The sequence below is a fragment of the Poecilia reticulata genome, linkage group LG21 (genome assembly GCF_000633615.1).
Source record: "Poecilia reticulata strain Guanapo linkage group LG21, Guppy_female_1.0+MT, whole genome shotgun sequence".
In the NCBI taxonomy this organism is placed as follows: domain Eukaryota; kingdom Metazoa; phylum Chordata; class Actinopteri; order Cyprinodontiformes; family Poeciliidae; genus Poecilia; species Poecilia reticulata.
The window spans coordinates 13,611,444-13,622,596 of record NC_024351.1 but is presented as its reverse complement, the minus strand read 5'-3'; the positions used below and the strand labels follow the sequence as shown (position 1 = coordinate 13,622,596).

The 11,153-nt window shown below is 42.2% G+C and overlaps 1 protein-coding gene across 2 annotated transcripts in view; it reads left to right on the top strand.

Annotated features, from left to right (window-relative positions):
• sgk1 (serum/glucocorticoid regulated kinase 1) overlaps positions 1-10,622 on the top strand; it is a 33,054-nt gene extending 22,432 nt beyond the window's left edge. The window contains exons 1-10 of one of the 2 annotated variants that reach the window (XM_008397961.2): positions 4,778-5,950; positions 6,062-6,137; positions 6,345-6,420; positions 6,525-6,713; positions 6,825-6,956; positions 7,693-7,929; positions 8,031-8,126; positions 8,234-8,389; positions 8,484-8,573; positions 9,195-10,622. In XM_008397961.2, coding sequence (XP_008396183.1) covers positions 5,845-5,950; positions 6,062-6,137; positions 6,345-6,420; positions 6,525-6,713; positions 6,825-6,956; positions 7,693-7,929; positions 8,031-8,126; positions 8,234-8,389; positions 8,484-8,573; positions 9,195-9,362 — 1,326 coding nt within the window. In that variant the 5' untranslated portion in view covers positions 4,778-5,844 and the 3' untranslated portion in view covers positions 9,363-10,622. Of the gene's footprint in view, positions 1-4,777; positions 5,951-6,061; positions 6,138-6,344; positions 6,421-6,524; positions 6,714-6,824; positions 6,957-7,692; positions 7,930-8,030; positions 8,127-8,233; positions 8,390-8,483; positions 8,574-9,194 lie in introns of those variants that run through there. The other variant, XM_008397959.2, reaches the window with a different exon arrangement.
• The last annotated feature ends 531 nt before the right edge of the window (positions 10,623-11,153 follow it).

Here is an 11,153-nt window from a genome sequence, read left to right as displayed (position 1 = left end):
GTGTGTGTGTGTGTGTGTGTCTGTGTGGGGGTGGGGAGGTAACACAAAGCTTTTGGTTAAAAGAACCCTTGGTAAAAGCAGCAGTTTATCTTCCAGCTGCAGTGCAATGAATCAGCATTTATACTCCAAACCTTGGTGCTGCTCTTTATCAGGCACTATTATTTAACATGTAATTAAGCCTGCATTTGACAGTGTGTGTGAGTGTGTGAGCGTGTGCGTGCGTGTGTGTGCGCGCGTGTGCGTGAGTCGGCTCGTCAAATTTCTTCTTACAACATTAGGCCGTAAAACTCACTTGTACTAGCCTGCCTTAACAGCTTAGCAGGCACACCTACTCAAATGCACGCACATATTCACAAATAATAGGACAAACATGTACTTTATAAATCCTTTAAAGATACTTCATGCACAAGAACACTGAACATTCTGAGGTGAATGTTGCAACATGTTATATGCGGTTGTTTGTTTAATGATGACGTCATGACCTGCCTTTGGAAAAGAGGTAAGATGTCAGCAATTCTTTGCAGCATTTCAATCTGTCTCCATTCTTTGCTTAGAAATAATGATGAAAAGTGTGGTTGCACTAATCTTCGGGTCCCCCGGTTCCTGGACTTTGACTAGGCCATTCAAACTAATGAATATGCTTAAATATGGATTTCTCAAGTACAAATGGGTAGCACAGTTTTCAAATGTTACTTTGTCACTTTATTAAAAAAAAAAAGTCAAAACATAAAAACCATGGAGAAATTATTTACCACTTTATGTTGGTTTATCACATAAAAAAGTTATATATGTTAAACTTTGCGACTGTAATGTGACAAGATGTGATAAAGTTCACAAACATTAAAGCAGATTTACATCAATTCTGCTCCTTCAAGAAACATGCCAACAAATATTTCTTAAAGAACCTCAAACCTGAAAGCTCCGACCGGCACGACTTCCCATCGAAGGAGTCGAGATGATAAGTAGGCCACGTATATATGTCCATTTATACAATAAAGCCTAGCTGTCCCCCTTAGAATAAGAGGGTTTTATGTAACGCTATCACTGAGGCTTATTCACATTCATCAGCAGAGCGTCTGATTCCCAAACATCCTCTTTATTTTCGGCAGAAAAAGCGGTCATTACCACAAAGATTTGATGGACAGATGCCGTCTGACTCAGACAGGGTGAATACAAGGACATTCTGAGTGAGTATAGTGAGTGGGATTTTTACTACAGTTCTCATGTCCTGCACCAAAGCAAAGCCTTTATGTCCTTTCGCAAAATGGCCCACAGAGTGTTATGGAAAGTGTGTGAGTCAGTGCCTTTGGTGGGTTTGAACACACTGCCACAGCTACTTGGTTATATAACCCACTCGTGCCAAGAGCACACATAATGAGGGGTAACAAATAATACACAGATTGAGTGTTTGTGGAGCCTCCACTTGTTTGAGGCCTGGGCACTGAGCAGCCTGTGAATGCAGAAACAAATGAGAGCCAGAGAGGAAAAACACTGGGAGAAATCGCCCCCTCTCTTCTTCCGCCACCTCCTTCTCGTTTTATTCGGTTCTTTGGTATTTGAGCCTCACACGCAAAACCCAACAGAGGAACGTTTACTCCGAGAGAGGTAATGTAGAGTCTTCTTCAACATCCTGTTTAACCTTCAGCTACATTCTTCTAAAGGTTTTTGCCAAGAAAAAAGAAGCTTGTCACCGCTTATTTCTTTGCTTTCCAGGTAGTTTTATTATTCTTTTTCGAGAAAAGAGGAACACTTGATGCTCAGCACGTGTTGTTTACCCTTGCTGATCTCAGTTTGTGTCCCATGAGGATGATGTCTTTGTTCCTTGTGCTGTGAAAGATGGCACCGCTGCCACCTGTGCTGTCTCAAGGCAAAAAAACAAAAACAAAAAAAAAACGTCTTTGTCAAACCGAACAGTATAAAAGTGTAGCAAAGTTTCTGGCTGTGTAAAGAGAGAGAGACATGAAGGACACCTTGATAGGGTTTAGAAAGAATGCCCTTTCGCTGTCACCGCTTTGGAAAAATGTATTCTCGGTTGTCTCTGCAGGTGTGCTTTTGTCCTCCAGCTTCTCTTTGTGTGTGTGTGCTTTTGACTCCTTGCAGGCTTTATTTGCCCCCTCAGCTTTGTTCATTTGTGTCTATGTGCATCAGGTGGCTGCAGCGGACAGTTTAATGGCAGCTTTGACCTGAGTTATTGAATAAGAAAAAAAAAAAAAAGAATAAATTGAGGGTCATTTTTAAAAATCCATCCGCATTAGTTTCCTCTAAACTATAATTTAGCTTTGATGTCTTGCCTGTCTTTGGATCTCTTTGTCTGTCATTTAAATAATAACTGTACAGAGTGCAGCTGAGACACAAAAGCATGAATTTTCACCTCCAACTCTGTGAACAGTGGCTTTCATGAACTGCTTTTAATAAATCATCAGAGGGTGAAAGTCATCAACTGGGATTTTGGCATTTTCACTACATGGATTTTCTCTTGGCTCTAAAACTTTGAGGTTCAAATTGACACAAAAGAAGACACAAAAACAGGTCTGTTCTTGGCATCATACAAGTTTTATGTTTGTGATTATTACTGTCTTAAGAGCTAATTGAAGAGTGAAAAATAAACTAACAAGTGAGCAAAAACAAATGCTGGACAGTTATAAGGATTTCAATCATTTCAGTCAGATTGAAAATTCTGTCACTAAAATGTATGTAAGTATCACAACAAACATCATAAAAAAAAGGATGACGCATTTATTTTGAAAAAATATCTTCCAAACACTATTTTTAGAAAACATTTGGGCGTGTGCAAGTAGTCAAAATATTAAAATAGCACATTTATTAGGAGATGGGGTTAATAATTGTCGATGGTACTCCTTGTCAGCTGCCAAACCTGAACCGCAAACCCAGTAAATTTCCAAAGCAGAGTCCAGAGCATGTGTGAACAGTCTCAGCTGGGAATGGTGAGAAGAAACAAAGCTGGGTGAAAGATCTGTTTTTCTAAAGAGGAAAGATTTTTTTCTTTTTTTATTACACTGACAAACTGGGGGAGTTGAACAAAGTCAATTTGTGTGCAGGTTGCATGCATTTTATTTGAATAAGTTCATATTTCTGAGTAGAAAATTGCGAAGGTTTGACAACTAAAAGGGTTTTAAAGAGCAAAGTGAAATTTGAACTGATTAGTCTTTCCACCCATGTTATTGAAAAAAAACATAAATAAGAAGTGTTTATTGTATTAGGGCATAAGACTTTGATGAAAAATGAGTAGGCCCCCTAAACCTTTCTAGATAAGATGGCATGTAAACCGTCTCCCTGCCTACCAAGTCTATACTCTATAAAACACTGGGTCAGCACACACAGATCACTTTGCTCCCATTGACATGACCTCAATTAGCTTGGACTGTGTGCCTCTCCACTTCTAATCCACACTCTGTCACTCTCTGAACACAAATGGTTCAGGAATAGGAGTAGCTACTTCTGTGTGATTGCTTGTGCAATATTTTTTCAATCTCAGTTTTTTCTTCCACTCAACCTTACATTAATGTGCTTGGAAACAGCTCTCTCTGCAAACAACTAGTTTCTTCAGCATTGGCTTTATTCACATACGGTGTGCCCAACTTCCCAGTTATAAATACAACAATAACATACACTGAGTCTGGTAACCAAAATGGTTGTCATGGCGTGCATAGGATGTGATGAAACTAGCTCATATAAACTTTTATTGGCTCTTCTTTATCTGATTAAACCAGTATCACTCACTGCACTGCGAAATATCAGTTTGTGGACATGTTGTGTTAAGGTTTTTAAAGCATAAAATGGAAAGAAATATATTACATTGTTATTGATATGTATTGCGCATATCAACAAAACAAATCCGACATTCATTTTTGGGATAATAAGTAATACACTACACAATCCCTGTTTATAGGATTTAGTGTTGAGCAAACAATGTACTCCATTCTTTAGGCGACGGATGGGATTTGAAGTGCGATGCGGATGCTGAAGCTGGACTATTGATTTGGTTTAAACAAACCCCATCTCACACTGGCTGCTCTGCTCGCTCATTGTTTCTTGTCATTTTATTAAAAGAATGAGAAAAACAAAGGCTTCTAAATTGTTCTGTTGGCTTTCTAATGAAACAATTGTGGATGCTGCGGCTGTTATGAGGGTTGAACTTGACAGCTGATCTCACGGGAAGCATTTGAAGGCTCCATTCATTCATCGCCCCCTCCCCTCCCTTGCGAAAAGTCATGCAACCACCCGTGAAACACAAAACTTGGAATGCAAGGAAATAGAGGCGGTGCGTCTCCGCCCTGATTAAAATGAAGGAAAAAAAAATGCTGAAAGAAGCTCTCCAAGAAGAGGAATGCGCTGTAGTTTGATTACACCGCTGCCGAGGAGCCCGCAGCCTCTCTGCTTGTTGTGACCCGGGAGTTAAAAGGCATCCTTATGAAAGACAAAACGGCCTCTTTGACTTGTAAGTATATAAAAGCATTATTCCTGGGGAAAATCACCAATCTCTTCTCCTATGGAGTAGCTAACGGCTCCTAACCCACGTTCTGTGCCCGACTGAGAGAGGGAAAGCGCAAGCAGACGTGAGTTACGAAACATTATTCGGCGACTTGGATTTATGATGCACTTATGGAAACTCCTCGTTGATAGGGAGTCCCGTAGCTAGAAGTGCCTCTGCAGCCTTGACAGCCGTCTCCTGTGACTTGTTGAACTCTCAGGAGCTGCTGCAGGCAAAGCGTAATGAGAACTCGTTCGGAGCTTAAAGGTTTGTTTGCGGTTTTGTTTACCAAATGCGGGACTTTTATGCTTCACTGTAATACTCAAGGCTACGTCTGTCACCGCTGTTTGATGTGACAGCGGTGAATCCAGTTCACCGCCGGTTTCGACCTCTGGGTCTTTATCCATTTTACGCACGGCGATCTGGTCCTTTGGACGAAACTTGGCAGTCGACGGCGATATCTTCTTACATACAGTTCACTCTCAGAGGGATGTAGGTTAAACTTGAGCCAGGCGCTTCATATCCTCACTTGACGCTCCAAACATAGCGCAAAGTTGCGTTTCTCTCCCCTTTCAATCACATTCTAATTGACTTATCGGAGTGCTGTGGTTCTTTTCTGAGAGGCAGCTGTTGCAGATTGTTTTTTCTTTTTTCTTTCTTCCTCTCAGACGAGAGGTGTTCAGGAGTATCTCACTCTGTACTTTTCCACTTGCAGCGGCTTTTCTTGGCATGCGGCCTCCCCTCTGCTCATGCTCTCCCTCCCCCCTTCCCTTCTTTTGTGACTCTACGGCACTTCTCTGCTCTTTCAGTGAAGAGCCAGGCCCGCAAAACCGATCAAATTATTTATTTTTGTCTTACAATTAAAAGTGTATGCCAGTATTGTTGTCACCTTAGTATAGTGAACTTTTTTTTTTTTTAAAGCAATACTCAAAACTGATGGAAACACATATATTTATGCTGTAGTTTGTATTTTAAAACTGAAATGTTAGAGGAATATTTTATTTTGCATTTTCCGGTTTGTGCGGACTTAAGATGTTACAAAACCAGAGTAGTCACGGAATTGCACAACCTATGCGCAAGCAGAAAAGTCCCAGTTAACTGTGTTTAGAAAGTTTTGGGTTTTTTTTTTTTTCATAAACGCCAATGACGCAAGCGCACTAGAAGGTACGGCACTGACGCGTCAGCGCGCAGATGCCCTCTATTGGTCTAAAACGGATCGATCACCTCATAATGTATTTACCAAAGCTGAGTGTTTCCACGCCTTCCAGCAGGCGTGGCCAGCTCCTCCCTCTTCAGGCCTCCATATAAAACCGGGACTTGGCGTACAGTTACAACTTGTATTTTGGATTTTGATGAGCGCGGAGCGGCTCTTGACGCTCACCATGACGATCAAAACAGAAACAGAGAAGCCTGCCTTGACTTACTCAAAGACGAGAGGGCTTGTGGAATTAGTCACTGGTACGGACTAAGACTTGACGCGTTGAAGTGTTTCGTACCCTCGTCAGTTTTTATTCTTGGAGTCTTATGCATTTTTTTTCACTCTCCCTTCTTCTTGTTATTGTTTTGCAGCTTTTATGAAACAGAGGAGGATGGGTCTGAACGACTTCATTCAGAAGCTCTCCACCAACTCCTACGCCTGCAAGCAGTGAGTACCATCTGACTCATGTTATTGTTCTGCCTCCACCAGAGGACAAAACGTTGGGAAACCCAAAGCTGAAAAATCATGTGGTTTGTCCTCTGGCGGAACTTTCTGACCTAATCAGACTCCCAAATCAGCTGTTTGATGTCACTTCAGAACAACTGATTATTGTTTTCGTTTGTGCTCAAACTTTCTGTTTTGTTTTTCCTCCAGTCCTGAAGTGCAGTCGATCCTGAACTTGACTCCTCCACAGGACCCCGAGCTCATGAACTCAAACCCCTCTCCTCCTGTGAGTAGTACACTTCTTTTCTTTTCTTTTTTTTTTGCGGGCGTCTTCTTGCAGCGATGCGTTCTGACTTAACTTTTCATCTGTTCGCATTTGCATCCTCACAGCCCAGTCCATCCCAGCAGATCAACCTCGGCCCGTCATCCAATCCCTCAGCCAAGCCCAGCGACTTCCACTTCCTCAAAGTGATCGGCAAGGGCAGCTTCGGCAAGGTGCTGCTTGCTCGTCACCGCACAGACGACCAGTTTTTTGCAGTCAAAGTTTTACAGAAGAAGGCCATTCTCAAGAAAAAAGAGGTAGGCGATGACGTGCCCGCATCTAGAAATACGCGCATGTAAACAGCCTGGTGCGTCATTAGGTGTGTTTGTGGTGAAGCTCTCTAAGCACTTGTTTTGTCTTCGTTTCAGGAGAAGCACATCATGTCAGAGAGGAATGTATTGTTGAAGAATGTCAAGCATCCATTCTTGGTGGGCCTGCATTATTCTTTCCAAACGGCAGACAAACTTTACTTCGTCTTGGACTACATCAACGGAGGAGAGGTGAGTTGTTCTGCTTAAGTGTGTCTCTAAGGGAGACTGAATTAAAAGAAGCAAAGATGGTAGAGAAGGGTGTGTGCATGCATTTCATAGTGGAAGTTGAGAAGGAGCCATACAATGCAAAATCCCAATAAAGCAGGGAGAATATTTTTAAGGGTGAAGTCTGGCAACAGATTTTAGAGAATGACTCTTGTCCCGGTGAGGCGCAGGGGAAATCCGGCAGATATTTCTTTCCTTTTTTTTACTGGGGGGAACACCGCTCAGGAAACCGTGGGGTGGGCTTGGACAGCAGGGACAGAAACTCTGCTCCAAAATTAGCAGCGCCACAGAGACTGTGTGTGTCTAATGGAGCTAATTTCCTGTGATTGTTGCACAAGCAAAGACAGTGCTGATTAAATATGAACCTCATCAGGAAGTGGAGCACATTTACTCTTCCTTTTTTTTTTTTCTTCTCTTCCCCTTCATCCTGCTGCCCTAGCTCACTGTCTCTCTCTCTCTCTCTTTCTCTCCACCTTTGGCTTTGGTTTCATCTGTCAAACCTTTTTAAGCTAGTCACCTTCCTGCCTTTTCATTTCCTCTCATCCGGTTTCCTCTCTTCGCTCTGTCTTTTTTAAATTGGTCTATTCTCCTATCGATTTATTTCTTGTTCTTTCTCTTATTTCTACATTGCAATTTCAGGAAAGCAAAGATAAAACCTTTTTTTTTTTTTCTTTTTTCCTTGTGTGTCCTTTTGCTGCAGCTGTTCTACCACCTTCAGAGAGAGCGCTGCTTCCTGGAGCCCAGAGCCAGGTTCTATGCGGCAGAGATCGCGAGCGCACTGGGATACCTGCACTCCCTCAACATCGTCTACAGAGACCTGAAGCCAGAAAACATCCTGCTGGACTCGCAGGGTCACATCATCCTCACAGATTTTGGCCTGTGCAAGGAGAATATCGAACCCAATGGGACCACGTCGACATTCTGCGGTACGCCAGAGGTAAGGAGACATTTTTTTAATTTTTATTTTTTTTACTTGTAAGTCTTTATTGCTGCTTTATGCCAGTGGTTTGAGTTTAATTCCTTTGTTTTTCTTCATAGTATTTGGCTCCTGAGGTGCTACACAAGCAGCCATACGACAGGACAGTAGACTGGTGGTGCTTAGGAGCTGTTCTTTATGAGATGCTGTATGGCCTGGTAAGTAGCTCCTAATACTTGCAAAGTCTCCCCTTTAGATAATACACACTCAATGCACAAACAATATTTAGTTGGTATTGAATGTTTTCACCTTGCCACCTCTGCAGCCTCCGTTCTACAGCCGAAACACAGCAGAAATGTACGACAACATCCTGAACAAGCCTCTGCAGCTGAAACCCAACATCTCCAATGCAGCCAGACACTTGTTGGAGGGTCTGCTACAAAAAGACCGCACCAAGAGGCTGGGCTGCACAGAGGACTTTGTGAGTATTCACACATGCGTTTTACTGTCCGTGTGCTCATATGTGTTGATGGACAATTTTGAATGTATTTTTTTTTTCTGTATGTTTTCCTCAGATCGAAATCAAGAACCACATATTCTTCTCTCCTATCAACTGGGATGAGCTTAATGCCAAGAAGATGACGCCTCCCTTCAACCCTAATGTGGTAAGGTTCTTAAAATGCTTTTTGATTTAGCAGACTATTAGGCATGGGCTGTTTACTGGTATTGAGGTATTACTGAGGTGTTTAACAGTTATGGCTCCGATATAGCAAAATACATTTTCCTCATGGTGTTTCTATGGTTTAATGTCCTTTGAATTAGGTGTCAGAGTTATTGTCAGTGCATAGAGCAATGCAGCATTCCCCATCCTGCACATGCTGCTTTGCACTAATGACCAGCTGGCTGAAAGATGGCCGAAACTTTTGCTCTGCGCACAAGTAAAATTTCAAATTTCCCTGCTAGGTATTGCAACTCCTTACAGAAAACGCAGATGGATAAGCTGCGAGGCCGAGGCTGTCACACACTTATTTAAGTGCAAGTCAAAAAGCTGCTTTCCAAGCTGTTTTAAATTTTGTGTTATCACCTTGACACCATTGTGAAAATGTCATACCAGCCCAAACCTAGTTACTTTATTTACTCCCTTATTTATGCTTACGCAACAAGATCAAAGGCATGGAACATCTGCTGTGTGATTCTGAGGATGTCCAGTTATGGCAAAGTGCTGGAAAGCATCACTAATCCCCTCTCTCTCCCTCTCTCTCTTCCCTTCTCTCTCTCTCCCATAGACGGGACCTAACGACCTGCGGCACTTTGATCCGGAGTTCACGGACGAACCGGTTCCAAGCTCCATCGGTTGCTCCCCAGACTGTGTCCTCGCCACTGCCAGCATCAAAGAGGCAGCCGAGGCCTTCGAGGGATTTTCCTATGCCCCGTCCATGGACTCCTATCTATAGGACTCAAACACAGGCACTCGGTTCGGACACTGGTTTTCACTCACTGGACATAGATTCACTGTGCCATGTCGGTGGACTTGCGTCTCGATTCCCGCCTGTTGTTTCCCATCAGATTGATGGTTTACTCCCAAACCAGGTCCTGTGAGAGCCCATCAACAGCACGTGTACCTGTCATCTTCTCTCCAACACTTGAGTGCATTTCAGACACTCGCAAAGAGGGAATGTCTGCTGTAATTAATAGGTTGGGATCGTTTTCCTTCATTCCCGAGTCCCCTTTGAGTCTTAAATTCCCACGCTTTACCTGCTAACGGAGGATTTTTGCACAGAGTTCAGGCAGCTGAACGGCTTCCTCTATGTCCCAACTGACAAGCACACAACAAAACTTCCACCTTTTGTCATAAGATGAAGGCTGGACAGTAAAACGGTAAAAATAAAAAAACCTGGAATAAATTTCCATTCCGTGTAGTGAAAACATCTTCCCTCCACTAGAGGGAGCTACATCCTTAGCTTGACCAGAGATGTTATACATTTTTGGTGCTTTTGTTTCTTCTCTTGTACTTTTTTTTTTATTATTATTTAAAAAAGGGAGTAAGAAGAAGCTAAATGTTACAGAGGGGGGCGTTCCATTTCTCTTAGAGGTGCCTGTATTTTCTCTCTCTCCATCAGAAGTCAAGTCATTTGGGGTTTTTTCTGTGTGGGCGCTGCAGTTTCATCTACTTAAGGCAGGTGAACCGAGATGAATTATCCCGCTTTACTGTATATGTATATTTTTTTGTAATCATCTGAGGATGTAGCACTAAGTTTGAACTTGTTTGACGTAGGGACTCAAATGATGTTTCATACCTTCATTTGCACATTACTGATGGAGAGGTGAAAAGAGAGCACTGCTGCTGGGCTGAGAATGAGGGGCATGTGTCGAGGAGTACTCTTCAGCACTTTTAGCTTGCCAGCCACGTCCCCCCTCATTTAGTCTTCCAAATTGCCTCACACTGATGTAACGACGGCCTGCAGACAGGCTCATAAAAATTCAAACTGAACATTCCACTTTAATATTGCTGTAATGCATTTTGGACGGTATTTAAGTTTCTTGTATATTTGGAGTCATGTGTACTAGTTTTAATGTATATTGAACAAGAAATTGACTAAAGGTATGCTTTAATATGTATATGTAACTATTCATGTTTAATGTACTGTAAATTGTAAAATTGTTTATGTGACCATGTTTGGTTTGCAATAAAAGTTTAACTTTATTACACGTTCTATACTGGCATTTTCTTTGTGTCTTATCATCTTTAGAGAATGTCATTTGAACGTAAACTGTGAATTTTCATTTTACCTTTTGAGGGGGTGGGGAGGGAATATTAGTCAATCAAGGTGTTTTCTTAAAGTTACTGTTTAAACTAAAGTATGTGAGGAATGAAGCACAAAGGGTGACATTTGTTGGAAAGTTTGACTAATGTCCCAGATTACAGCGGACTTTCTCCCCCTCAGTACGTCAGCAGTCTTGCACAACAATCAGTGTCATATCCAAGTGTTTGAGACCTTGAAGTGCTAATAAGTAGAGGGGGGGTTAAAGTAACTGAAAACATGCTTAAAGGACATTAACAAAAATCGGTCTAAGTCTCATCACATTCGATTGCGGAGTTCAAAGTGCTGAGATGAAATGGCCCCCCTTTAAAGTTCAGGTCCTCCAAACCTGCTTCATCCTGTTCAGAGCTGCATGTTTGTTGGAGCCCATCCCAGATGTCATTGACTAAGAGGCCAGTGCACACCCTGGATAGGTCACCAGTT